Source organism: Desmodus rotundus, chromosome 10, assembly GCF_022682495.2.
Source record: "Desmodus rotundus isolate HL8 chromosome 10, HLdesRot8A.1, whole genome shotgun sequence".
Taxonomy (NCBI): Eukaryota; Metazoa; Chordata; class Mammalia; order Chiroptera; family Phyllostomidae; genus Desmodus; species Desmodus rotundus.
The window spans coordinates 7,777,756-7,803,306 of NC_071396.1; the positions used below are offsets into that span (position 1 = coordinate 7,777,756).

At 48.9% G+C, this 25,551-nt stretch overlaps 1 protein-coding gene across 1 annotated transcript; it reads left to right on the plus strand.

Annotated features, from left to right (window-relative positions):
• Nucleotides 1-1,680: 1,680 nt before the first annotated feature.
• RRP15 (ribosomal RNA processing 15 homolog) lies at nt 1,681-24,105 on the plus strand. The gene is made up of 5 exons (XM_024576086.3): nt 1,681-1,835; nt 10,994-11,247; nt 12,707-12,804; nt 14,733-14,934; nt 21,979-24,105. The coding sequence occupies exons 1-5, from the start codon at nt 1,691-1,693 to the stop codon at nt 22,117-22,119; spliced, it is 840 nt and encodes a 279-aa protein (XP_024431854.2). The 5' UTR covers nt 1,681-1,690; the 3' UTR covers nt 22,120-24,105.
• The last annotated feature ends 1,446 nt before the right edge of the window (nt 24,106-25,551 follow it).

Sequence of the window (25,551 nt, forward strand, 5' to 3'; positions counted from 1 at the left end):
TACCGTAGGACATTTTATTCGCATCCTGTTCGTTATTTTAATTCACTGTGAGGGCAGGGATTTTTTTTTTTCTAATTTATGAATTCCCGTTATGAATGCCAGTGCTTGGCAGAAATTTCCATTGTCTGTTTTCAGGACCTACTTGTTCAAGGAGTAAGTGCAATGGTCCAGCACACTAGCTCAGTAGCTGAACAGCCCCTGGAGCGGACTGCTTAGGTTCGAATGTGATTCTGCCACTTACAGGCTGTATGACCTTAAGCAAGTATTTCATCTTTTCTGTGCCTCAGTTTCCTTACCTGTGTAATGGGAACGATAGTGCCCAACTCATTGACTGATTGTGACCCTTAAATAAGCTAATACAGAAATGTTCCACTTAATAGCAGTAATCCCGTTATGAAAATCAGATTTCTGCAGGAACACCTGGATCCTTTGTTACATTATTTATAAGAAGAAAAACTTGAATGTATAACAAATCAACCAACCTTACCTCTCCAAGCAATTTCTCAAATTGCCACCAGAGTAAATCCCTCGACATAAACCATCATATTAACGACATCAAATGCTCAAAACATCACTGATCACAGCATCTTAACACGTGGTGTTTCCTATGCAGGGCATCTTCCTTTCCTGTGTAATCATTTCTCTCTCTCACTTTGCTTCTTCTCTACAATTTTTTTCAATGCTTTCCCGACTGTGTTTTGAGCTCTATAGCACCAGGCAAAAATAAGAGCTAAATGGGAAAGTCCTCAGGACACAAGTTCAAGACCAAGGTTACACCGAGCAGCATGATGAGGGCTTCTGGTTACCGGCAAGGTCCTAATCGGCCCACTCCTGAGCTGTGCCCTTTTTGTTGCCAACAATTCCAGTTTTCAAAAGGTTTAGGCTGGAATTTAATATTTTACCCATTGTGTTTGAAATGAAAGTTTTCCTGCACACGGTTTTGTTTGAAAATGCATTGAATTTTGGGAGGGAGGGATTGTAAATATTTTTTCCTTATATAAACAACTGAGTGAGTCCGGTTGAGAGGTTCCTACTCCATTAGAAAGTCTGGGTATTACAAACCGCTAAAACTGGAAGGTTAGGGTTAGTCTTTAGAGTGCGCCTGGCCTAGAGAACGCGACGTAAGGGTTTGTTTGCTGTCTTATCCGTCTCACTCATTTAACCTTATCAGTGGGTTCGTTCATTCATTCATACCTTTCTTCCTTCCAAAAAATTTTTGGGGAGCTTCTAAGACGGTCCAGATCCCATTGCTAGCCATGGGGCGGGGGCGTGAAATGATGAATGAGATATGGTCCCTACTTTCAAGAATCCGACAATTTAGGAGGGAAAACGGGCCGATTGTGGCAGCTGCTTGGAGGGAGCGCGGGGGCTGCGAGAGCAGGTGACCAGATGACCTTCGGGAGAAGCTGGCGGGGGAGGGAGGCAGGAGAAGGGATCCGCGTACTGGCGCGGAGCTAGAAGGGTCGGACTGGACCCCCTAGCTCACGGAACCCGGGGGGGGGAGGAAGCGAGAGTCTATTCGCTTTGCAACTGGAAGCCAGGTTTCTCCCCGACCCAAGTCTCAGGCTGCAGCCGGGAACTCCGGGCTCCAGGGCCCCGCCCCGGAACCTTGGGTCGCCGGAACTCAAAGCCGAAGTTCCTTTCCTTACCACCGGACGCAACTCTCCAGGGACGCTTCCGGTACGGAAACATGGCCGCGGCCGTGCAGGACTCACGTGGGGGTACAGGGAGAAAGCTGAAAAATTCCCTAAAGAAGAAAAAGAAGATGAAAAAGGTAGCCAAGGTTGTAGCATCGGAGCTGGAAGACGACAAAAAAGACCCTGACGGCCTTGGAGGTAACGTGCTAGAGCTGAGCGCTGGCTGCCCTGAGAGAAGGCCAGGCCGAGTTTGCGGGAGGCAGGGGATGCCAGTGCCTTTGCTCCGAGCCCCCCGAACTTCATCTGCGCGCCTGGCGTCCAGGGGGCCACTTTGGCCGCATGAGAAGGCTTGCGGGGAGTGGTGTTGAAGGAAGGGACGTTGTCAGCCTTTTGCGCTTGCACACCTTTTTTCAGCAGACATTTTCACGGCCACTCTTATCAACTAAACTAACGGAACTGCTGCTTACGGTAGGTAGCAAAAGGCGAAAGGAAGGGGGAGTTTTGAAATCACTAGAATGGGATAGGTCTCACAGGGAGCGTGGAGCAAAAGGCTAAAGCAGGTAACAGGAAGATGGATGGTGCGCTTGCCTTTTCGTGTGCGGTAGGTGGGTGCGTGTGTTCAGGAGTTACACATAGCAATGAATGAAAGAGTAGGTGGTTGAAGTAGAGTAAATAAAAGCGGCTGATAACTGTCTCTCGCAGAGACGCTTGATGTGGAAAGGAAGGGAAGGTGTTTTGAGGCTTTCTACCGTGCTGCATCCGTCCTGCTTCCTCTTTATCATCATTCTTGGCACTGCCAGCTTCTTAGGTTACAGGGCATTGCTGACGATCCCTGACTTCCTGTAGCCCAGGTATTGCTCTGACAGCTAGAGCTCTTCTTTTGCCATGTACCTCAGTTCATGTCGGTTACCATCTCAAGATATCCCTTGGCTTCCCAACTCATAATGACATCCAACAGCCTATGTGGTCTCAATCAGGTCGTCCCACGTCATCTGCTGCCCTGGTCCTTACTAACCACTAAATGCATCCTAGCCGTGCTGATATCCTTGTGGTTGTGTTTAACATATCATGCCCCCACACCTAGGTTTCTGCACTTGCTGGCTTCTCTGCGGAAAGTACTTTTCAGATGTGAGTATGGCTCTGTCTCCCTGGGTTCCTGTAATCTCTGATCCAGTGAGTTACCAACAAGACTTGTGCCTGACCACCCTACCTGATGTGCCACCACTACTCTCCTTGCCTCCCTGCCTTCACTGTTCGACTTACTAGCCTGCTTTGTAAGCATTTCCCAAATCGTCTGACGTTTTCTATGTGCTCGGCGTCTCTCCCAGCTGGAATGCAAGTTCCTTAAGAGTAGAGATTGCTGTATCTCCAGGGCCTAAAACAGTGCCTTTGCACAGTGGATCATTCCCTGATGTTTATGTGAATAAGTGAATAAACTTGAACTTCCAAGACCAGGAAGAAGAAACTGTTACATGCTACTGCTGACCCTGCATGCTTAGAGTCTTCATTACCTGCCAAAGGAGTTAAGAAAAACAAGCTATTTGTTGAACAGAAGTTAGAATTTTGGTTTGAGATTATATATATATACATATATATATATATGTATATGTATATATATATATACATATGTATATATATATATATACATATACATATATATATATATAAACAAACTCAATAGACTGGTTCATGTGGAGTTGTCAGAGAAACACACACTTACTGCATTTGGAGCAAAGTATCAGTGCTGCTTACAAATTTAGGTGGAAATTCGATTTCCCTTTTCAAGTACTGGGTAATTCCAAGTTAGATCTCTTAGGTAAATGCTGATTGCATTATTGTAAATACTAATTAGGTTGTAAGGTTCTCTCGCTAATATAGATCAATTACACTATGGGTTAAGAAGGCTTTTCGCTAACAAGGAAACCTCATTATCCAGTTCAGTTCAGTGAACACTTGCTGTGTGCTGTTCTATTTCAGTCACCCACTGGGTGTTGAGGATACAAAGGATGAGTAGATTCCTGCCCTAGAATTGTAGTCTTAGGAAAGATATTAAACACAGGACTTTAATACAATGTACTGAGTATTATTATGAAGAGGTAGTTACAAAGGTGGTAGTTATGATTATAGTCCAATTAAAATGAGAAGGATGGAGACGGAGAAATCCGTATCCTATCCAAATCCAGCCTGGTCCTTGCTTCCTTCTATGTTATACCTGTCGCTCGTAGTATACTGTATTGTTAGTATGTTAACGTGTCTCTCTCCTTGTGGACACATGTTCTCTAGCTTACCGGCGTCACAGTGTTCTGAACGCCCCATTTCTTGAGCACAGTCCGCTCTGTCTGTGCCCGGCAGTGCTTTTGCTGTTCTGTTAACGTCCTCCATTTTTTCCCCTTCACTTTCTCTTAACCAGCTTTCCTGTGTCTTTCAGGTTTCAACTTAGTTGTCTCCATCCACTTTTTCCTTCAAGATTTAGACTCTCTCTGTATAGAAATAAACAATGAAGGGCCTTTTATTTAATACATTCAGTAACGTGGACCCTTTGGTTGTCAGATGGGGCATTTGCTCGAATTTGGGCTTTGCCATTTAATGTAAGAAGTTGCTGTTTTTCTCTCACACAGTCAGGTATTTCTGGAAAGGTGACCCATGGGAACGGCTATCCTAGTTCAGACGTTTGTGAGCACAGGGCCTTGGCAGAACTATGACATTATCAAAATTTTTCGGATAATAGGTACTGAGAAACTATAAAGGCAGAAGATTGAGTTTGGCTTCAGAGCCAGGAGGAATCAGTGTGCAAATTATAGGGTTATTGTGTACCTGCTCATTTTATCAGGAAGTTGAATCAGAGACTTATCTTTGGATTTTAATTGGACCCCAAAAGTTGATAGAGATATGCCTTATATCCTTGTGAAAGTGATTTCCTTTAGCAAGATACTCCTAAGTTTCATAAAAAAACCCACGCAGGTGTTGTTTGAACTTTATTTTTCATCTTCCGTCTTTAATTTCTTTGACACTCGTATAAGAAAGGTAAGAAATTATGCTTCTATGGGTATAAAACTCTTAAGTGTTGTTCGTCAGACTGCAGAAGTCTCATTCTGTGCAGAGAGGCCCGTCTGCGTGGCAGGGACGGTGTCTCGGACCCTGGCACGTAGCACAGAATGTCCATTTACTCACTGGGTAGACGGGGAATTTCTCTTAACCATAGGTACCAGGTGTCATTGAGGGTGAAATTAACAGAAGTTGTGTGTAATGTGAACTTGAATGATAGCATAGCAATTCGGAGTGACTTTTTGGTAAATTGTAATTTTCTCCAGGAGGGTTTGAAATTTGTTCATAGCAAAAATCACAGGTGATCATGAGTCAGAAATATACAGAAGGTAAAACACTACATCTAGCATTATACATAATAGATAAATGTCCTGCATTATAAGGGGGAAGATAACACAATGAATATTTGGCTCTTAAGTTTGTAGCCTTTAAAATACACACACACACACACACACACGTACACACATAGCCTGTCTAGCAGGTAAATCAACTCAGGTAAAGATATACAAACGCTGTCTGATGATATCAAGTATTATCGAGGGCAGGGTGGTAACTTCTACCTCGGAGTCATCTCGAACTACTTAGGTTTATTGAACTAATGCACTGTTGGAGGTTTAGACACCATGCTAGCTGGATTCTCTCGCTTGTAGTCTTGCTAAAAAAAAAAAATGTAGAGTCGGTAAATCAGCCCTGGTGAAAAAAGCCTTGGTTATTATCCAGTGCCATGAAGTAGTTGGCCCCATCCCTCGAAATGGGCCCATGTGACATGAACTACTGGGGAGGATGGTAGTTTTATGTCTCCTGAATTGCTCTGGTCACATACGTGAAACATGGCTGTCAGGTCTTAACAGCTATCCCCTCATTTTCAATAAACTACAAAGCTATCTTTAAGATATAGTAACCTAGCAGACAAATGTGCTTTCCATCAAACTGTAGCGTACAGCCTCCTTCATCATTTAAGTTACTGAAAAGAGCAGAGGGACACGCCTAAGGAGTGAAGTCTGTCACAGCCCTACTTGAGTGACGGAGCGCTGTTTGGGACGGACTGGGGAAGCAGAGTGCCTCCAGTCTGCCTGTGTCGGCCCCTGTGATCTCATCCGACAGCTTGTCCTGTAGCAACGGTTCTACTTTGTTGTTCGTTATTTTTATGGAAACCTGGGATGGCTACATGTTGTTCAAAGGTAAGTGCTTCTGCAGAAGTTTGAGAGCGTCAGTTTTGAATGTTCCAAATGTAGAACTGATTGGCAGGAACGACCGGGGGCTGAGCAGAAGAGATGATCCCAGCCGGGGTGGGGAGCAGCAGTCGCACAGGGCCCTGGACGACGAGGGCTCTGTATTCTCAGGTAGAATCAGAGCGAGTGCGAGGACCGGCTGCTCTGGTTAGCAGAGCCTTAGGTAGAAATTCCTTTTTCATTCAAGCTCTGTTACAATATTTCATGAACAGTTTCTGCATCAGCTCAGTACACATTGGTCTGAGTTGGGTCTTTGGTGCAAAGCTCCATGGTGCTCCAGAAGTCTAACAGTCTCCTGTCCCTGGGCCCCGCTAACTTTGCGGCTTTGGGCATGTTTTTCACTTTCCTAAGGAGCTTCAGAATCATCCCCGGTGTAAATAGATAATAAAAGGAGCTCACGGAGTGTTGCGAGGATTAAAAAGTGTTTTAGGTCATAACTAGCTCTTAACACGTGTTCTCTAGTTAGTATTAGCATTATTTCAACCAAGATTGCAGCCGCAACTTCAATGGAAGTACAATCCATGTTACCCCTCCCTTTTTTTTAGTCTGTTTTTAAGCTTTTGGGATCCTCCCTGCTCTTAATCTGCCAGGATCTCAGTGTCCTCCTCTGTCTTCTGGTTACTTACTGTCGTTTGTTTCGTGCCTGCTGCAGACCAGTGCTTCACCTGCCTTATCTCATCTAATCCTCTCGGCAGCCCAGTGAGGGAGGCACTGTTCTTATCCCCATTTAAAAAGTGATGGAATCCGGATATGTGCCAAGTCTGTCTGCTTCCATAATCTGAGCTCTTGGCCCCAGGATGGACCTTCCTGGTCATCTGAAGCTTCCCATTCAGCACCTCACGTCTTGCAGATTCTAGCTACCAGAGGCATTTCTTCTGGGCTCCTTCCTTTTCCTCCACCAGCCCCTTAAAATTCTCGCCAGGTGTATCCACAGTGGCGCCCCCTTAGCCACTGTTCTGCTTTCTGCTGTTCAGTTACCGCAGGAACTGTGTGGTCCAGAACCACATTCACATCCATTTTATTACAGTGTATTGTTGCAGTTGTTCTATTTTATTATTACTTATTGCTGTTAATTTCTCACTGTGCCCAGTGTATACATTAAACTTTACCGTAGGTATGTATGTATAGGAGAAAACGTAGTGTGTTCAGGGTTTGGTCCTCTCCATGGTTTGAGGCATCCACTGGGGAGTGTTGGAGTGCATCCCCCACAGATGGGGGCAGCTACTGTGTGTGAGTGTGGTGTGTAATCAGTACTTAAGTGTTCACTGTGGGTGGGCTAGGCACTCTTAAGTATATGTATATATAATCGGTGGGGTGGGTGCTGTATGTACGTACGTGTGTGTGCGCGCATTTGTTTAATTATCACAAAACCCCAATGAAGTAGATGTAGATGAAGTAGATGACAGTATTCTATTGCCATTTTCACAGACAGGAAACTAAGGCACAGAGCTTTACATCTTCAGAAAAGTTGCATAGATTTGAGTCTGGAGTTGAGGTTGAATCCAGGCAGCCTGACATCCCTTTTCTTCCTGTTAACTGCTTCTGTGATCGCAATTAAACTTTTATAAGGACTTCTATTTGACTTAGGCTAACTTCTGAATGTGTGAAGTATGTTAAAGGTTAACCAGGAGCCTTGATGTTCCCAGATGGTTTTGCATTTTATAAGGACAACCTTCTTAACCCAGTGGAGAGACTGCCCAAGTGCAGACCTAAGGTGGATCCCCAGAAGAAAAGTTCCAGCCATCTGGCCTCGGACTGGCAGCAAGCACACGGCTAGAGTGTAGAGCTGGGTTTTGGTTCAGGGTTAATGTAGATTAACTTGTCCTGGATCATACTCATTTCTCAGACCAGCTTTTTTATATTCGTCTTACCATCCGGTCCCAAACCTCCATTTTCAGCCAGTGTGAACTTCTTGTCATTTTGTATATATCTTACTTGTAACATTCTCATGCCTTTGGACATGCTGGCTTCTTCTGCCTGGAATGCCAATAATGATCGTTGCAGTAATCGGTTTAATTTCCATGCAGAGCGTAGACTCCCAGCTAGGATGTTTGGGTCCTACATTGAGGCGTCCTGCCTCTTTCAGTTGGCCCCGGGCTGTGGGACCTTGCTGCTTTGGCCTCCTCCCTTCTCTTGTCATTCAAACCCTTGCTTTGTCCTCTAAGAAAAACCGAAGTGTCAGCTTTGTAGGAGAAAAATACGCCCCAAACAGCCACTCTTTTTTCATTGTTTTTCTTTTAGAAGAGCCCTTCCACATTTTTGCAGTTGGTTAACTGATTTATCTACCCTGCCCAAGAAGTCATTTCTTCGGGGAGAGAAACCTGGATGGAGAGCTTTCATTTTCTCCTTCCCTCCTCATCACTCCTGAGTGCTCAGTGCATAGTATTGAGGGACTGCGGGTTTTCTTAAAACTTCATCCCAGCTCCAAAGGCTCAGGGCGATGGCTCACTCTTCTGCCAGCAGCTGACCCTAGCTGGGGTCAGGGACAGGGGGCAGGTTTGAAAGGGAGCTGGGCCTTTGGGGAAAGGGCAGCGGGAGATGAAAGATGCCTGCGTCGCCCTCTGTCCACGGAGTGCTGCCCTGTCCTATGCACTAGTCACTGGCCGCGTGTAGCTTTTAAAATGTAAAGTGGTTAAAATGAAATAAAATACACAATGCAGGTCCCTGTTGGGGGGACCGTGTGACTCTGGAGTCCGGCATACACTAGACTCACCGAGCTATCAGACTGAGCTGAGTGGTAGTGCCGTCAGCTTTCCTTTGTCGGAACTTTTTAATGTCATGGGACAATATAGTTCTTGTCACCTGTATTGCATGTCAAAGTCTAGAGTCATGTGTCCTCGGGTTTCTTAAGTTTACCTGCCATTCAGGATTCAGAGAGATGCTTCCAGTTAAATAACTGTATGTGGCAAGTGCATTTTTAGGTGTTTTCTACTTGTTAAGAAATATGGAACACGTTAGGGCACTAGAATTATTCCGGGTTTCTTGCTTCTATCAGTTCCTTTAATATTTTTTCATACCACTGACATACTTTATGGTGTATGATAGTGCTTTTTAAAAACTTATTCTGCTTCCTGTGTTTAACTCATGTGTATGTCATGTTCTGATACTTTTTTGGAAGATAAGGACCCTCTTTATTTTTACCCATATGCTTGAATTGCATTTTTATGTATGTTTAAAAATATATGTTTTATTGGCTGTTTTCTAATATGTTACACATTTTGAAATATATTAAATATTTAGTTTTTACATCCTTTTCATTTCATGAATTCTCAGCACTTCAAAAAAATTACTTTTGTGCAAAAGTAATACCAACATTGCGAGTAGTGTAACGACCAGCCAGACGTTCAGCTCTTCCCTCCATTCCTCCCTGAAGTCATGGCTTCAGGTCAGGAGGTTGGGGGGTCACTCAGAGGTTACCAGCTGACATCCATTCCCTTGCTTTCACTTTGATCACGGCTATAAGCTCATATTTTTTTTAAAAAACCTAAAGGACATTTAAAAGGAGATGTGGCTGAAATAACTTAGAGGAAGAAACGGGGCTTGGAGTTGCAGATGGATGGTTGTGAGCGGTCAGTGGGCTGTGAGAGGTGCAAGCAGGGGCTTGGGTGGGCCGCTGCTCGGGGAGGGGGGTGGCCCAGCCCTACACGGCCTCCGAGGACGCTGTGCTCTGGGCTGTGGGTTGCTTTGCAGTCCCACGGGTTCAGGTGAGGGTTCTGTCTGGATGGGAGGGCATCAGATTGAATTACACAGGGAGCGGTGGGAACCTTGTTCGTGCTTATTTAGGCCTCTTTCTAAGTCATTCAGCATTTAAAATGCTACTTAAGTTACTACTGGTGTTTAGTAGAGATACTTTGATTGAAAGAGTGGAAAGGAATGGTGTTTCCAGTGTGCATTTGGAGACGCAGCTGGGTCAGGATTGGTTGGAAGAAAGCACAGTTCCCCAAGGACGGTGCTGCCGAGTGGCAGGTGGCAGAATGCCACGCCCCTTCCTCTGTGCTCACCCCCCTCAGCCACCCCTGTCAGCTCTTCTGCTTGGTAAGGAACATTCCGGGCTGCTGAGCTGTAGCATGATTTTCTCCTTTGAAGTGTTTTCTAGTACGGTCCGCGCGTTTCTCAGGACAGAGGAGCTCTGGGGGGGGCGCTGCCTCAGAGAGAGGCGCAGGCTGCCGCCCGAGCGCTGGGCGTTCCATGCGGTCACCTTCCAACCCCGGGGGCTTCAGAACTTCACCACCCAGGGCTTCTCAGCCAGTTCACTTTCAGACAGGGCTGCCAACTGGAGTCCTGCCAGTTCCCTGAGCCCAGCCTTTTGAATCTTATGTGAGGGACTAGCTTGTGGTCACCTGGATGTGCTTTCTCGGGGGGTGGATTGCAGGATATCATTCAAACAGTCACTTTTGTATTTTCAGTCCGCAGCTTGATAGTCTCATTGAACCGCTCAGCAGTGCAATTGCGTCTTCTTTATCTCGGGGTACATATCCCTTCATTAGATTACTTCTCAAAACTGGTAGAACAGCCAGCTGTGTAGTTACTCTCAAATTCTGTGAAAGGAGGCTGGCTTTCGGCTGCTTCTGCACATGATGGAGAATGTGGAGGACCTGGCCAAACCCCCAGGGAGGCTGTGCCGACTCCCCTGTGCCACGGAGACGGCGCGTTCTCTTGGCAGTTTGCCCTTTGCTCATAAAATAATCTTGTTCATCTCCTCAAGTGGTTCACTGCACAGAGAAGGCCCGTGGACTTGACCGTCTCTGCACTGGCCCCTGACCCGTGTCATCCTCTGTTACCCCTCGACAGCAGGCTGGGGATGGGGTGGGGTTTGTTTTTTGCCACCTTGGTCCTGGGTGAGGGGGACCCTGCATTGCCACCCCTCCCCCATCAGCACAGCCAGATCTCTGGAGGCTGGTGGCAAGGGCGGGGTCCCACTGTCACTGCTAATCTCTGTGCCCGCACCTGCCGTCCTGGGAGAAGCCCTTCTTGCAAGAATGGGGACAGGTGGAGAACCGCTCTGGGGTTCTGGGGGCTGGCCGTGGCCTCGGCCACCTCTGCCTCTGGCGTTAGGGCTCCGCTCGTCTCTTCTCCCAGGTCCTCCAGGGAGGTGTGCGTCCGACGGGGGAGCGGTGGGGGCCGACAACGAAGATGAGGCCGGCCCCAGTGACGGTGACAGTGAAGGTGCCGCAGACGCCCGCGTGGACACCAACGCGGGCTGGGCAGACGCCATGGCTAAGATCCTGAACAAGAAGACGCCCACGAGCAAGCCCACCATTCTGGTCAGAAACCGAGAGCTGGAGAAGGAGAAGGAGAAGCTGAAGCAGGAGAGGCTGGAGAAGAGGAAGCAGGTGTGTGCCCCCGGCGGCTCCCTGGTCTGGCTTGTGTGTCCTGTCCAGTCCTCAGTGCTTGTCTGTAGCCAGCTGTTCCCTGCGGAGCTGGTCCAATGGGCAGTCCGCTGTGGAACTTACTCTTCCCAGCGGGTGGAGGGCCAAAGTTCTGTTCACAATCCTAGTCGGAGTTACTCTGTGGAGTAGGTTCACCCTTCAGTCAAAGAATCTGAATCTTGATTATGTGGCCCAGCTAGAAGAGGTCCTAAAAATACCAGAACCCTTCAGTGCCTGGTCCCAGTGTCCCGGGAGAGACCACCTTGGAGGCTGGAGAAGCCACTGGTGACTCTGCTGCCAGCCGGAGCTGTGTCGCAGGTGACGCTCCCACGCAGCGCAGGGGGGCACACGCCCTGGGCCCACGACACGATGCGGCACAGCTGCCACGGATGCTGTCAGTCTGTGCTCTGGTTAGAGCCTGTGGCAGGTTACCAGTTTGCTGGGTAACCAGTACTTATTCCTAATCGTAAGTATAAGGATGTATTTCAGAGTTTAGAAATATTTGGGGATTATGCATGCCTATTTTCCCTTGGGTACTACAGGTAATTCACAGGAAACCTAAAAGTAATATGTATATTTTTTAATTTCTGGCATAATCTGATAGTGAGTTTCACGACCCTTGAAATAAATGATCTGATTTGGGGAAGAACCTGTGCCTTTAGAAAGGAATCGGCTAGTCTTTATCATGAGAGCGGGAATTCGGTTTTGCTGTTAGCCGTTTTGCTACTAGAAGCTGGGAGATGGGGTGCATGGGGAAAGGGGGCAGATGAGAGCAGGCCCACTGCCTGGTTCTGGCTGCGGTCCCAGCGCTCGCCGTGCCTGGTGCTCATCGCGTTCGGTGTGTTTGCTGCATGGGGACATGGAACGGGGCAAGGGGTCTGGGGGCCACTTTGATCACATTGGGTTTCACTCGCAGGCGGTTTGAATTCGATCATTTTGTCTGCGGGGGTTTCTTATTTCCTGGCTCCACTTCTGCCTCTGCGAGATGGCAGTCACCAGCGCGCTGCGGTTTGTGCCTGAGAGGCCACGTGGCCAGGTGTGCCGTCAGAGAAGTGGGTTTAAATGACTCTGAAAAGAAAATTAGTCACTGTATAAACTGGGTACATCTGGACATGACACTGTTCATTTAAAAGCTGATAAAGGTTCTTCATAATTCTGACTGAGGAAGTTGTTCCTGAAAATAAAGAGAAACAGTGTTTAAACTCGTGGCTCCCACAGAGGGCAGTTTGGGGTCCTCCCAATGCCACCCCTGAGGGCCAGGGCTCCTGTGCACAGCCCGCTAGGCCCCCGCTGTCACAGCCCCCCACAAACCCACCCGAGCCCCCCACATGACATGCTGGGTGCGAGCCTCAGGCTGCCCCGAACACATGGGCCTCTGGCTCTTCCGAAAAGGCCTAATGCTCTCTCACCGACACTGTCACAGCTGGACAGGAAGCGGGAGTGGGAGATGCTGTGCCGTGTGAAGCCAGATGTCATCAGAGACAAAGAGACAGAGAGGAACCTGCAGAGGATCGCCACGAGGTAAGGCCGTGGTTTTGCCCCGAAACCTAGGTGTGCCAAGCTGTGAGAGCCATGCGCGTCCGGCCCGACCTGGTGAGGGGTCGCTGCCTGCTCAGGGCCCGTGACTGTGTGTAGGCGGCCTGTTTAAGACGGGACGCAGCCAGGTCTCCGCAGCCCTCTGGGACGAGAGTGCCGTGGCTGATGGTCTGTCTGGTGCGAACCTGTTTCGGATCATCTTGTTTTTATAGCCACACGTGTAATCAGAATACTTACTGCTGTCTCTCTTAGGGTAGGTGTCTAAATTTCTGGCACTGGATGATTACTTTTATCTTGAGTAATATTTAAGGCATGACAAATTATACGTGATGGCAGCCTCGTGCTGTCCTTTGATCCTGCACTTTTCATCATTGGCACCGAACACTTGCTCGATGCCCTCTGTGTCTAGGTCAGTGGGATCCGGATGTAGCAGGGGCACAGCCTGTGTGTTGGGGACAGGTGACAGGGGAGTCGGGGACAGTTCACAGAGGGGATAGCTTTGGGGTTCCTAGGTGAAGAACACAGCAGGTATACGTGGTGGAATTCTTGCACTTCTAGTTCCCTGCACTGTTTCTTCCCTTGTCTAGTCCCCCGGTGTTGGAGAGGAGACCCCGGGGGTGGCGGTTCACCGGGGAGCAGGACAGCTGGACAGCCAGGTTCCGTGCCAGTGCTGACCGAGGAGCTGCGTGTCCCTGGGCTGCGTGTCCCTGGGCTGCTACCTGAGTTCTCTCCGGCTCAGTTTATCCGTCTGTAAAACCGGGACAACATTGTCCTTTGCCACAGGGTTCCTCTGGAAACGAATGAACTGACACGCTGACCTAGAGAAGTGGGGCGCCAGTGCGGAGTGTGGGGGCCTCCTGAGCTCTGACCCTGGGGCGGCGGGGAGAGGGAGGACATTCTTTGCCTGGAAGGGTGTGGGCGTTACCCTGTTTGTAACTGGCAAGGGAGCCTGTCGGTCTCTGGACACTGACAGAAGAGATGTCTGGGTCAGAGACACAGGACCCCGTCACTCACGGCCGACTCAGCAGCCTGAGCGGCGCGGCAGCCACACTGGCTCCCTTTGTCCCCCTAGGGCTGCACAGGGGCCTAGCAGGGTGCCTGCCTGCAGGAGGCGCTGTCCTCGGGACTCGGCAGCCTACATGGCGAGTGGGGACCAGCCTGCTCTGTGTCTGCAGGGCCCTGTGAGGTCGCAGCCAGAGAGTGGACCTGTTCTGGAGTGTCCGGGCTGGAAGGGACGCTAATGGTCTTCATGGGTGCCGCCCAGTAGACATGGGATGGCAGCCGCAGATGCAGTGCCAATTGTTCTGGTGGCCACGCTGAAGAAAGTAACAGAGGTGAAATTAATTTCAGCGTTTCATTTTAACCACTGTATTCTAATGATTATTATTTCAACATGTTATCAATATAAAAGTTATTCATGAGATTCTGAAAAAATATTTCATATAAAGTCAAATAGATATTTTTTAAAATTGGATTTTAAAATTAGTTTTGTATCGTAGGAGTTTCAGGCAGTATAGCTGACTGCCTTTTAGGCTGCCTGAATATCACTTTTCCCGTTGGCAGATGAAATGAAGGTCTGGAAAACCGACCCTGGAGTGCGCTGTTAGGCAGCTGCCTCTGAAGGCTCTGCTCTTTCCAGGGCCCCGTAGTGCCCCGGCCATTGGGTAATCATGGTTTGAGAATAGATGCTGGTGTTAAAAGTAACTTCTTAGTTCTAGTTGCGCAGAAGTTGATCTAGAAAGACCAAAGCTGAGAGGAAAACAGATTGTGTGTCAATGCACGTGTATATTCATTCTCCTGATAAATTCATAAGCTTATATTCATTCATCGAAACGTGCGAATACACTGCTCCTGCCCGGAGAATGTGTCTTCCAGTGTGACTGGTGCTTCCCCGCCCCGCTCTGGCCCCACAGGGGTGTCGTGCAGCTGTTCAATGCTGTTCAGAAGCATCAGAAGAACGTGGACGAGAAGGTGAAGGAAGCTGGAGGCTCCATGAGGAAGCGCGCGAAGTTGATCTCCACTGTGTCCAAGAAAGACTTCATCAGCGTTCTGAGAGGGATGGACGGAAGTGCAGACGAGCCAAGTTCGACGGGAAGGGGTTCAAAGGCCAGACAGGTGAGCCTTTCAGTTTGACACTGAACAGTTTGGCTGGGCGGGGGCGGGGCCGGAAGCACACAGTAGAACGAAAGATTCTTCAGGTTTCATTGTCATTTTACACGCCCACAGCCTAATTTAATTTGGATTCTTAAAGTCGCGTGATGATTTATTCAGTATGGGCTATGGATGGCATAGCCCTGTGGTTAGAGCTCAGCAACCCATAGGTTCGGATACACTTTTTAGAGGCAGAGCTGCACCTGTCCCATCTGAAGTCCTGCCTTTTGTGCACTTTGGGGACCAGAAACCTGAGTGGGACGTACAGCCCCAGTGGGAGGTGTTTCCCGCGGGGGTGTGTTGATGCTGTGACTTCTACAGCAGGAAGAAGCAGAGCCTTGGGCAGCAAGGCGGAGTCTCCCTGGTGCTGAGTGAGCAGGGACGTTTGGTTGGGAAGGACGGACATGGATGTTTTCATGGTCTTTGCCGAGATAACTGTGCTTGTCCAGCCCTGGGGCCTGTGTGGGACTCAAACGTTTCCTCTTTAATGTGCAGGTAGAAGGGTCCAGGGTGCTTTAATCTCAGAAGTGCCATATTTTAAAAATAAGCGAAGTACGTAGTTGTATTTGATGGGTTGAGTTTATTGCCAACAAAGGCACTTCAGGGAGGCAACGAGTTCCTGATGGTGGGGCTCTGCGTGCCTGGGCAGCAACTGAAGCTCGGTCAGGAGGGGCATGTGGGGGTTCAGCCTGGCGCGGGGGCGGCACGTTTCTCCAGCTCCTGTGGTAGTTGCCACTTCACCTGTGACAGACGCATGAGGACGCAGACTGAAGACGACGTGGTGAAGGTGCTCGCTGGCGCTGCCGCTGGCAAGGGCCTGTCGGAGTCAGTGCAGCCACCCAAGCTCTGTGTTTGGGGATTTGGCCTCTTCGGTCCGGAAGGCAGGCCGGGTGCCGGGGACATCTGACTGGCAGAGCTGGAGAAGGGCCGCGGCGTGGGCTGAGAGCAGCCAGTGGGGCGTGGGAAAGGAAGTGGCTGACCTTGGCCTGGCGATCCTCTGTCCACTCCAGTGCCCAAGGGAAGTGCAGACACACCCACGCCAGCCCAGGCCCTTCTGGTTGGGGAGTTCCAATGGGGTCGAGTGGGCTCTTTCATTGGGGACTGCCCAGTGTCGGTTTCTGGAGCCCTCTGGACCCCTGCACCTGTTCTGGAGAAGAATCTGCAATCTGCCGCCCCCCTCTGTGGTGAGAACGCGGAGCCGACCGTAGGCCAAGCTGCCTTGGGGCCCGGCAGCCGGCCTGCGGGCTGTGCTGGTGCTGCTAGAGAAGCGCTGGCTGTCTGCTGCCTGCAGTCCTGAGTGACAGGCCCCACGCAGGGTTTTCACCGATCGGAGTCTGCCGGTACATCACCATCAGCTTTTGTTTTGTAACAGAACCACAACAGTACCTTTGCGGTAAAGGGAAGCGCCGGCCAGTTTCTCTGGGAAAGGGTTTCCTTCGTGATCGCCGGGCACCGAATCCCCACGAAGGTCTCCAGGTTAGACAAACCACTGGGAGGGAGTCGGCAGTTACGTATTTTCCTGCTGTTGTGGCAGATGTCAGACACAGAAGTAAGTCCGGGGGCTCTGTTCTCAGGCTTCTCATGAATGGCACCCGCCCAGTTTCTGCAGAACGAGGCTTTTAGAGGCGGGAGTGCTTCTGAAACACCCGGCTTCTCGGGCGTCTTAGTAACTAACAGCTGGACTCACATCGCTTTGTAAAAGTGCGCCTTCTTCCTGGTTTGTGGACCTGCTGAGTTTGGAAGTTCCAGAATTTGGAAACTCGTTTAGAAAGTTCTGTTTCAGTTGACACTTTATATTTACTGAGGAGTTAAAGTGCCCTGGGTACCAAGTGCACCATGACTTAGCCGTTACAACGCACGCTGGCTTCCGTGGCCCTTCGGCTGACCCCCTCCCTTTGAGCGATCCCTTGCTTCTGGGGTGACAGGGTGACCAGACCTGCAGCCGCCCATTTCTCCCAGGAGCGCCCATGAGGGCCGTCCACTTAAACTGATCTGTGATGTTGAACCATCCGCGTCTGTTTTCTAGATGGACTCAGGCGCTGCTGATCCGTTTGAGTTCCCATGTAAGCGCTGGGATGCAGCCAGTGAAAGAACGGGCTGTGCTTTAGGAGCCTGGCTCCCAGGGCCTGACAAACAGCTCGGGCTCCAAGCGAGGGTGGAAGTGTACAGGGCTCCTTGAGACATTGCATTTGTCTTTCTGGTCAGTTCGGTCCACTCTGACTTACTACCAGTTCTCTAGAGGATGTAAACACCGGGGAGAGTCAGAGTTGCCCACAGACTTCCTGCTGTGGGGCGGACGTGGACACAGCACGTTAGAATGGAACAGACGTCACCGAGGAGAGCTGCTCCGAGCGGGGACCCAGGTGCCGAGCTCATGGCAAAACCAAGGGCCACAGGGGAAACTGACACAAAAACGACACAGTGAGCAAAAAACTGTTGCATGAAAGAAGCATGTTTTTCAGGAGTATTGGGCCTGAATTCTTGGGAAGCTAGAATGCTGTCTGTTGAACTTGAGCTTGGTCCCTGATTGAGGCTGACAGGATTTTAGCCTCTTGGTCTTCTTTCCTAGGATTTCCAGGGGAACTCCAGGGTTAAAGGTCTTAGTTTAGTCAGCAAGGCTTAAGGACCACAGTGGGTGCAGCGCTGCTGTTCCAGATGGGGCACAGGCCCCCAGGACTCCGCAGCTCCGCCTTTGGGCCCAGGGCGTCTGCAGGGTGGTATCAGAGCCTTCGGGGAGGGAATGGCGCTGAGGCAGGTACAGAATTCTTGATCTATAAGTAGACACTAGGAAAATCTCTGCAACTCTCTTCTGATTGACCTTTTCCGAACCCCTTTCCTGCCCGGTTCTCCTTATGAAGAGGTGGGCGTGAGATGCGATGTTCAGGAGGTTTTTAGGTGCAAACCTGCCAACCCCTCGGGGCACCAGCATCTGAATAAAGTGCCCCTGGAGATTGAACCCTTGTCTCTGCTTACTGGTGTCGGCGGTGACAGCACGAGCACCGGCTTTCCCGGTTTCAGGATGTCCTACTAAACGCTTTTCGAGTCTGCCGGGGTCTTACACACTGTCCATCTGAATGCGGAAACTCTGCCGAGTCTGGAGACCATACACGGAGCTAACAAAACGGAAGCCCGTGTGAAACATCCTAGTAAAACAGTTAAAACAAACTGAAACAAGTTTGTGAAGGAATGGAGAAAGCAAAAAAGGTCAGAACACCCAGGAATTGCTTATTAAGAATTCTTTAAGAGTCAGAAAAGTTGGGTCTGTTTTGATACAGGGTCTTCCATATTATGTTGTGGGTTCCACATTGAAAATTGTGAGCCCTTTATGATTATTGGGAAGTTAAAATGCCCTGCGTGGTGGTTAGGAACACACTGATGTTCTTACTCAAATTCTAAAGATTCGGGGCTATATTTCGCTTCTGTTGATTGCTAGCAGAATACATTTGTTAGGTACTGGGATTCCCAGTACCCTGCAGTTCCCGAGCTGAATTTTCAGGTGGGCTTTAAGCTCATGTAGAGGAGACTGCCAACGACGACAGCCCACTGAAAGTTTACAGCAACAAGGGCATTAGGACGCACTTAGCCAGAGTTGAGAACCTTTGTTTAAATTTAGGTGAAACTACATTAAAGTGAAAGCTGAACATTCTTCTAGGGGAAAGCGGAGAAATCAAATATTGCTGATTGCTAACCGTAGATGGGATTATGTGGTCTGTTTTTGAAGAATTCGACTTTAATTTTCCCTCTTCGGAATTGAAATGGGCTCAGCTCTTCATTACTTGGTGGCAGACTAATGAATCATTCCAAGCCTGTTTTCAGCTTTCTTTTCAGTAGCCGCCAGTGTAGGTTTGAACCTTGAAATGGGAGCTGATTGACGTTTTTAAGGGTTGCCTTCATCTTCCAAATCGATACAGATGCTTCTGTCTGATCTTGCTGGAATATTTATATAAAGCCAGGCCAGGGAGGGCGGGCACGGGGACTGTTTTGGTTCCTTGCCGCATGTGGTTCGCATTAAGTGTTTGCATTTAATCAGTTTTGCTTTTCGGTTGTGGGCGCTCACAGTTCTCCTGTAGCTGCTCTAGGTCACGGAGTCGGCCCCCATGGGCAGACTCCCGAGCTGCCAGGTCCTGGCCCTTTCCATCTGGGCTTGGACAGCGCGCAGCCTCCCTGCAACGGCAGAAGTCAGCGCCCGCCGTGTGTAGCCCGGGGAACTGTGTCTCACGTCCTGTTCACCCGGGTGGCTCCAGGCTCCGCGTGTGTCAGAACCCTGGGGTGGCTGGTTGGACCAGTTGCTGGGCTCGGCCCCCGAGTCTCTGGGCCAGCAGGTCTGGAACGGCCCTGAGGTGCTGGATTTCCAGAAAGTGGTGGCGCTGCCGATGCCTGACCTGGGACCACACTTTGAGAAAAACTGGCATAGACTGTGTCCATTGCTCACAAAACAAAAGCACCTCCGCCAGGACCCCCCAGAGAAGCTTCTCTTCATTGTTAGTCTTCACACCGGACGACTAAGAGAAGCTTTGAACTTGTCCTCTATTGCTCTCTGTGCCAACAACACATGTTTACATGCTTGTCTTTCAAGACATGCAGGAGAGGCCATTGTACCTCCTCCCCTTTGGCCCAGCGCTGCTCCTTCCTTCCTGCCGCGTGCTTTCACTCCACCCCAGTGTGCTTGGGGGCGTCCTCAGTTAGTTAGCCTCTTCCTGGGCCGGACTCAGGTTCAACTTTGTCGGAGGCAGGTAGGTAGGTAGGTAGACAGTTATGGAAAACGTAGTATCTCCAGGTTCAGGAGTCTGCTGGGGGTCCCAGACCGCATGCCCTGGGGTCGGGAGACCGCACTTGGAGGCTCTGTCCCGTCCTGGTGAGCCCTCCGGGAGCCACTCTGCCCCCAGGGCTCTGCTGCAGGTCCGTGGTGCCCGGTGGTACCCTGTTGACAGCACCTCGGATGCAGTCAGCTGCGAGCGGAGGCCGCCTCCGAGACCGAGCCTGTTCCTGGGAGCAGGTGCTTCTCAGACGGCACAGGAAGCTGTGAGCCATGCGCCGGGCAGGAGAGGAGTTCGGATTGTTGCCTCCCCGTGGGTCTCCGTACATTGGGTGCGGCTTTCTCTTGTTTAAGGTGGGAGGGGGTTGGCAAAGACAAGTGGGGTTGGACGCGGGAAAACAGCCTCTTGCCAGGTGGGTGGCTGACTCGGACCCCACAGAGGAGGGCCAGGGTGGCAGGGGCGGGGCTGCACCGAGGTAGGTGCTCGGCCCGGGGTTCAGGGCACTGGGAGCTGTCCCGGTTGGTCACCCTCCTCCATGTGGGCACCGGGCTCTGGTGTTCTCGCTCATCGGCTGGTCCAGGTGCTCTTTGTTTGCTCCTGCGTGTCGGTTTGCCCCAGTGCAGTGTGCTGGGCGACTCCCTGAGTCCATCCTGCGCCCCTGCTCCCCCGCGTCGCTCTTGGACCCCAGGAAGGGGGAAGGACGCTGGGAGGGCGCCTTTCCTCTAGGTCGCAGCTCCAGTCCTTCGAAATGGGACGATCGTTTCGGGCCGTATCTTTTTAAAGGCAGCCTTAGCAGAATTAAATGTCATCTCTTGTAACCCGACAAATATCTTTAACATCTTTTCTCTTAAAAGTTGCTTTTCATATGGTTTGTAAACCCCATTAAAGATAATACTGTTTCTAACCAAATGTCACGGGGTCTCGCATCTCTAGAGGTTTTTCCAGTACTGTGCATTTCTGTGAATGGAATAAATAGAGAACCATCGACTGTGAGCTCTGTGAAGACGGGCTTTGTTTTGAAGGGTGCTTCTCAGTATTTGCGGAATGAGGGAAAGAATCACAGTCTGTGTTCTGCCTATGTTGTAGTACCCAGCTGTGGCCACAAGGTGGTACTGTTGTACCGTGAAATGTGAGGCTGCTGTTGGGCTCCCACGTGGGGGGGGGGGGGTCGGGAATGGAGAACTGTACTTGAACAACAATTTTTTAAAATGTGAAGAAAAAGAAAAACTTTGGGGCTGCTGGGGTGGGAGTGAATGTGTTTTGTATGTGAGAAAGCATGAATTACAGGATCTAGAAGGTGCAGGGTTTTAAGGTGAGTTGTGTCCTTGCGCAGTTCCTGTGTTGCAGCCCTAACACCCTGCACCCTAGAATGTGACTGTGTTTGCAGGTGGGGCCTCTGAGGCGGCTGGGACGGTCTCCCATCTAATGCGGCTGGTGTCCCTATAAGAGGAAACTCGGACACTCAGGGAAGCACCAGTGGTGCAGAAATACAGGGGAGACGTGTGAGAACCTGTGAGTGTGTGGCCGGCCCTTTGCAAGCCATGGAGACGCCTCAGAGGGAGCCAGACCTTGATCTTGCCCTTCCAGCCTCAGAGCTGCGAGGAAATGCATGTCTGCTTTTTGAGCCAAAAAACTAACAGTAACAGACCACCTATCATGCGTACTGCCTGCTCACCTATTTACAGTGTTTGCACCTGACTAGCCTTTTGATTACACGATCAGGTCAGGCAGTGAGGTCGTAACCTAAGTGAAGAACATTTGGTTCGCATTTTTATCAACTGTTCAATGAGATCGCATGTATAAAAACCTAGCACAGGGCCCAATTAGCTTCCTTTTCTCTCCTTTCTTTTGGGTTAAAAGCCTTTGTTAAAGTTCTGTTTGTCTTAAAGTAGTTTGTGAAAAGTTTTAGTAAATTATCAGTGAGCTTGAAATAATATTATTAGACTTTTTTGTCAAAGATTTTAAGAGTTGATACTAAGCCTAGACCTTGCTGTGCTTTCTCCCCATTGCAAAAGTGATTTTGCTTCTGTGAGTCTTTGATGAGGTTGAAACGTCCTGTTAACCCTCAGCTCCCTGGCCTGTGTGTGCAGGTCTGCTCACAGTGCACAAACAGAGCCGGTCTGCGCTTCGTCTCGGTCTCTCTCCTGTCGGAAAACCAGGCGTCGGCAAGTTTGCCGTGTGGCTCGGCCTGTCTCAGTTTCCCTGTGACCGAATGGGCTTTTAAACACTGTGGTTCTGTGCTTGTCCTCAGACCGAAGTGAAAGAAGAGGGCCCCAGCTGGAGCATCCTCCGTGACGACTTCATGATGGGCGCGTCCATGAAGGACTGGGACAAGGAGAGTGACGGGCCCCATGGCAGCAGCCCGGGGCCGGGGAGCGACGCCGACGCATGATGCTGGGTGCGCAGGAAGCAGAGTGCACCGTCGTTCTGTGTTTCCCGGACAAACACTCCGTGCTCCGGAAGTGAGGGGCATGTGAGGACCCCGTTTGTAAGAGAGCCAGAGGACCTTCCCTGTGGCCAGCTCCGAGGTGTCCCCTTTCCACGGAAGCTTTGCTAAAACTGTCTTCAAACTTGTATAATTGTAAGCATTGCATCCACTTGTCCAGTGAGATACAACTTTGCCACAGTTGTTGTGGGTTTATATGCTGGTCGTGGGTATTTGGTGTTTTGTTCCATTATTACCATTGTTTCTAGAAAGGCAACATTCTTTATAATTAAAATGAACTCCTTGAAGTTAATATTTTTCAGCCTACAGCCCTATGTACTTACAGTTTTGGGGAAAGGTTTGGTGTTGGTTTTGGTGAGAGCTTTTGAGAAAACTTATGCAGTGAAATTTAAAATTATAGTATTTCTGATTTGGGGTGATAATTTTATTTCCTAAGATATTCTGACAAATATGATGTACAAAACATATCAAGTCTTTCATATTACTTTTTTATGTACTAAGCAATGTACGTAAATAATGGCCGAGATTTCAGTGCTGGGATGGATATTGTTGCCTGAGGTTTACTAAGGTGGAAGCCTCACGTTTCACTGATGCAGCGAGGCGTAATTTCCAAGGAGGCCGCACTGTTTTAGTCCTTCTTTGTGAATCCTCACCTTATCTTCAGCTCACCTTCTCTCTTGTGGTCGTACTAGAGTTACCTAACAGGTGGTCCGCATCAGAATACGGCATCTGGTGTGAGATGTGGTTCTTTCCTATTGCCTAAAGGCTAAAGTCAGACTCCCAAGTTCAGTGAGTTTTAGTATCTTGCTGGTAAATAAAAGGGGAAGACAAAGTAATTCATTCCAAAATTTCTGTGAAACCAGCCCAAGATTCTGTAGGGGAATTATTTAACAACTTTTTTTTTTTGAAGGCGACATCCTTCTGTCCATCTTTTGAGTAGATTTCCCCTGCTGGCCGCTTGCACATACTTGCATCTGTTACACAGCGAAGGGAAGTCCTCCCAGAGCTTCGCTAGAGGAGGACGTTTGTGTTTTTAAACCCGTGGGAGCGTCGCCAGTACCACATAGCTGAGGCCAAACGAGTCCGCGGCCCGGGGTGTATCCGAGAGGAAGGTGCACACCTCCGGTACCCAGAGAGCCCCGGCGCAGCGCAGGCGGCCTCCTGGCTCTGTCCCGGCTCTCGGGTGTCAGCGTCTGGTTGGCTGCGTGGTCAGTGTGATGTAAAGAGATGTGACGTCAGTAGTGACGCCGGAGGGTTAACTATCCCATTACAGCTTGGCACAGGTGAGTGTTCCCTTGGTTATACCCTAACACGTAGGTGATTTTGGAAAAAAAAAATTTTGTAGCACCTAAAACCCTTTTTCTCCCCCAAGTTAAACATTATGCTTTATTTTTGTTGTTGTTGTTATTACTCTCTGCATCCTACTAAACCTTCGTGAAAATTCTGAATAGTGCGTTTGGTTGATAGAAACTAGTAAATGTCACTTCTCGTTTACTGAACAGTTGTCTGTTAAATGCGCGCATATACCCGTCGTACAGTCCGTAGTTTAATTTAGGAAACTGAACAGGGTTTTCACACTGAAAGTAAGGAAAAGGGTATTTACAGGGTTCCATGTTCCTGAAATTATTTTATTTCAAAATAAAATTGAGTTGCCACTATAAAAACATCACATCAGAGGCTGTAAAGCTTATATAAATTACGTGAAATAAACTATATCATAAAGATGGGATGTTTTATATGTACTAGTATTCTGCATCTTGGCTGGGAAATATTTAGGCAAAATACAGTGCTACCATATATGAAAGTGAATCTAAGGGTGAGCAAATACTTTAGAAACTGTGTATCTTTAGGTGGTTTTCATAATTTAACTCTGTTGTCTCTACCCTAAATACTTATATTCTCTGGCATCAGTTAGGTAAGTAGTCCTGCATCTATTTCATTTTTCTACATTGTCATTGAGGTCTTTGAGAAGGGAAATTGAAGGAACTGCATTTCTATCCCCCCAACTTATCTAAATGTAGCAATATTTGGGTTTAATTTTGGCAACTATTTAGAGTAATATAGTAATAGAACTTATTTTTATTTGTTTACAAAGAACTATGCAAAATAGTAACCAGGTGACTAGTAACTAGATGTTACCTTCTCCCTGACCTGCATGCTTAGATGGCTGGGCTGGGTGTCTCAGTGCTGAGCATTGTTTAGTGTTGGTTATTCATTGTTTCTCAGCACTGAAATCTCAAAGTCAAAGACAATACCTGTTTTTGATGGAAAATAACAGAACCATCTTAGTAGTTTACCACTTTAACTTGGAATACTGGATTTATTTTCAAGTTACCTAGCTTTCCTCTTAGATCAACTATTATGCTGCTCCTTGAAACATACACCTTGGAAACCCTTTGAATGAACGGGTCAAAGGCTCACCTTTTTAGCAGTGAGAGCCTAGAATGACTCAGTGGGAGGTTCTGCGAGGTTATTTGAGGGTGAGTCCTAGTTCTTCAAAATATTTTGTGTCTTCCACAGCGAGGGGGTGGGAAGGGACTGCCTAAGTCTAGAAGACCTCTTAGTGCTTTTGAATCACTGCGTTGCACATTCAAGAAGGTTCGATAATGCAGTCAGTGGCCCCAGCGAACCGACCCGCATCGGTGCTGGTTCGGGGCCATGTGCGCACTGTACTCGGTGACAGAGCCCTGTGACTACTGCAGCTCATAGAGGTCCGACCGAGTTACCCGTGTGGCTGCCCGGAAGCTCCGAGGTCAAGACACAAAGAGAAAGAGGCAAACTGAGGACATAAACTGTGTTGCTGGGGAGTTCAGGGCATCCAGAGGCTAAGAAAAGGCCCGTGAAGGAATCTTCAGAGAGCGTAAGTATCTCTACAGAAGAGATAGGAGAGCAAATAAATAAGGTGATCCTTTCACATCTTTCAGACAACTTTCTTGTCTGTATATGTATTTTATTTTTATCATAGATTTTTATTAATATGTGTGTGTTTGCCTTTAGAGAGGCATGCACATACATTAATAAAAATCCATAATAAAAATAGTGAGGTAGTTGTATTTTTTCCCACCGTTTCGATCACTGCAGAGCACGGACTTTGTTTAGCATGTTGATACCTTTGTGCTGTGTGAATTTCATCCTCAAAACAAACGCTTGGAAAGTCAGTAGATGTGTGTTTTACCTGAGTCTTCTCCTAAGGAAGCATGTGTGTGTGTGTGCGCCTTGGTCCAGGCTGCTGAACCAGGATACCACAGACCGGAGAGCAAAACCAACAAGCCTTCGCCCCTGAGAGTTCTGGAGGCCGGGCTGCGCAAGACCCAGGGGGGCAGGTCTGATGTCTGGGGAGCGCCCTCTTCCCAGGTTGCAGGCAGCTGACCCCTTGCT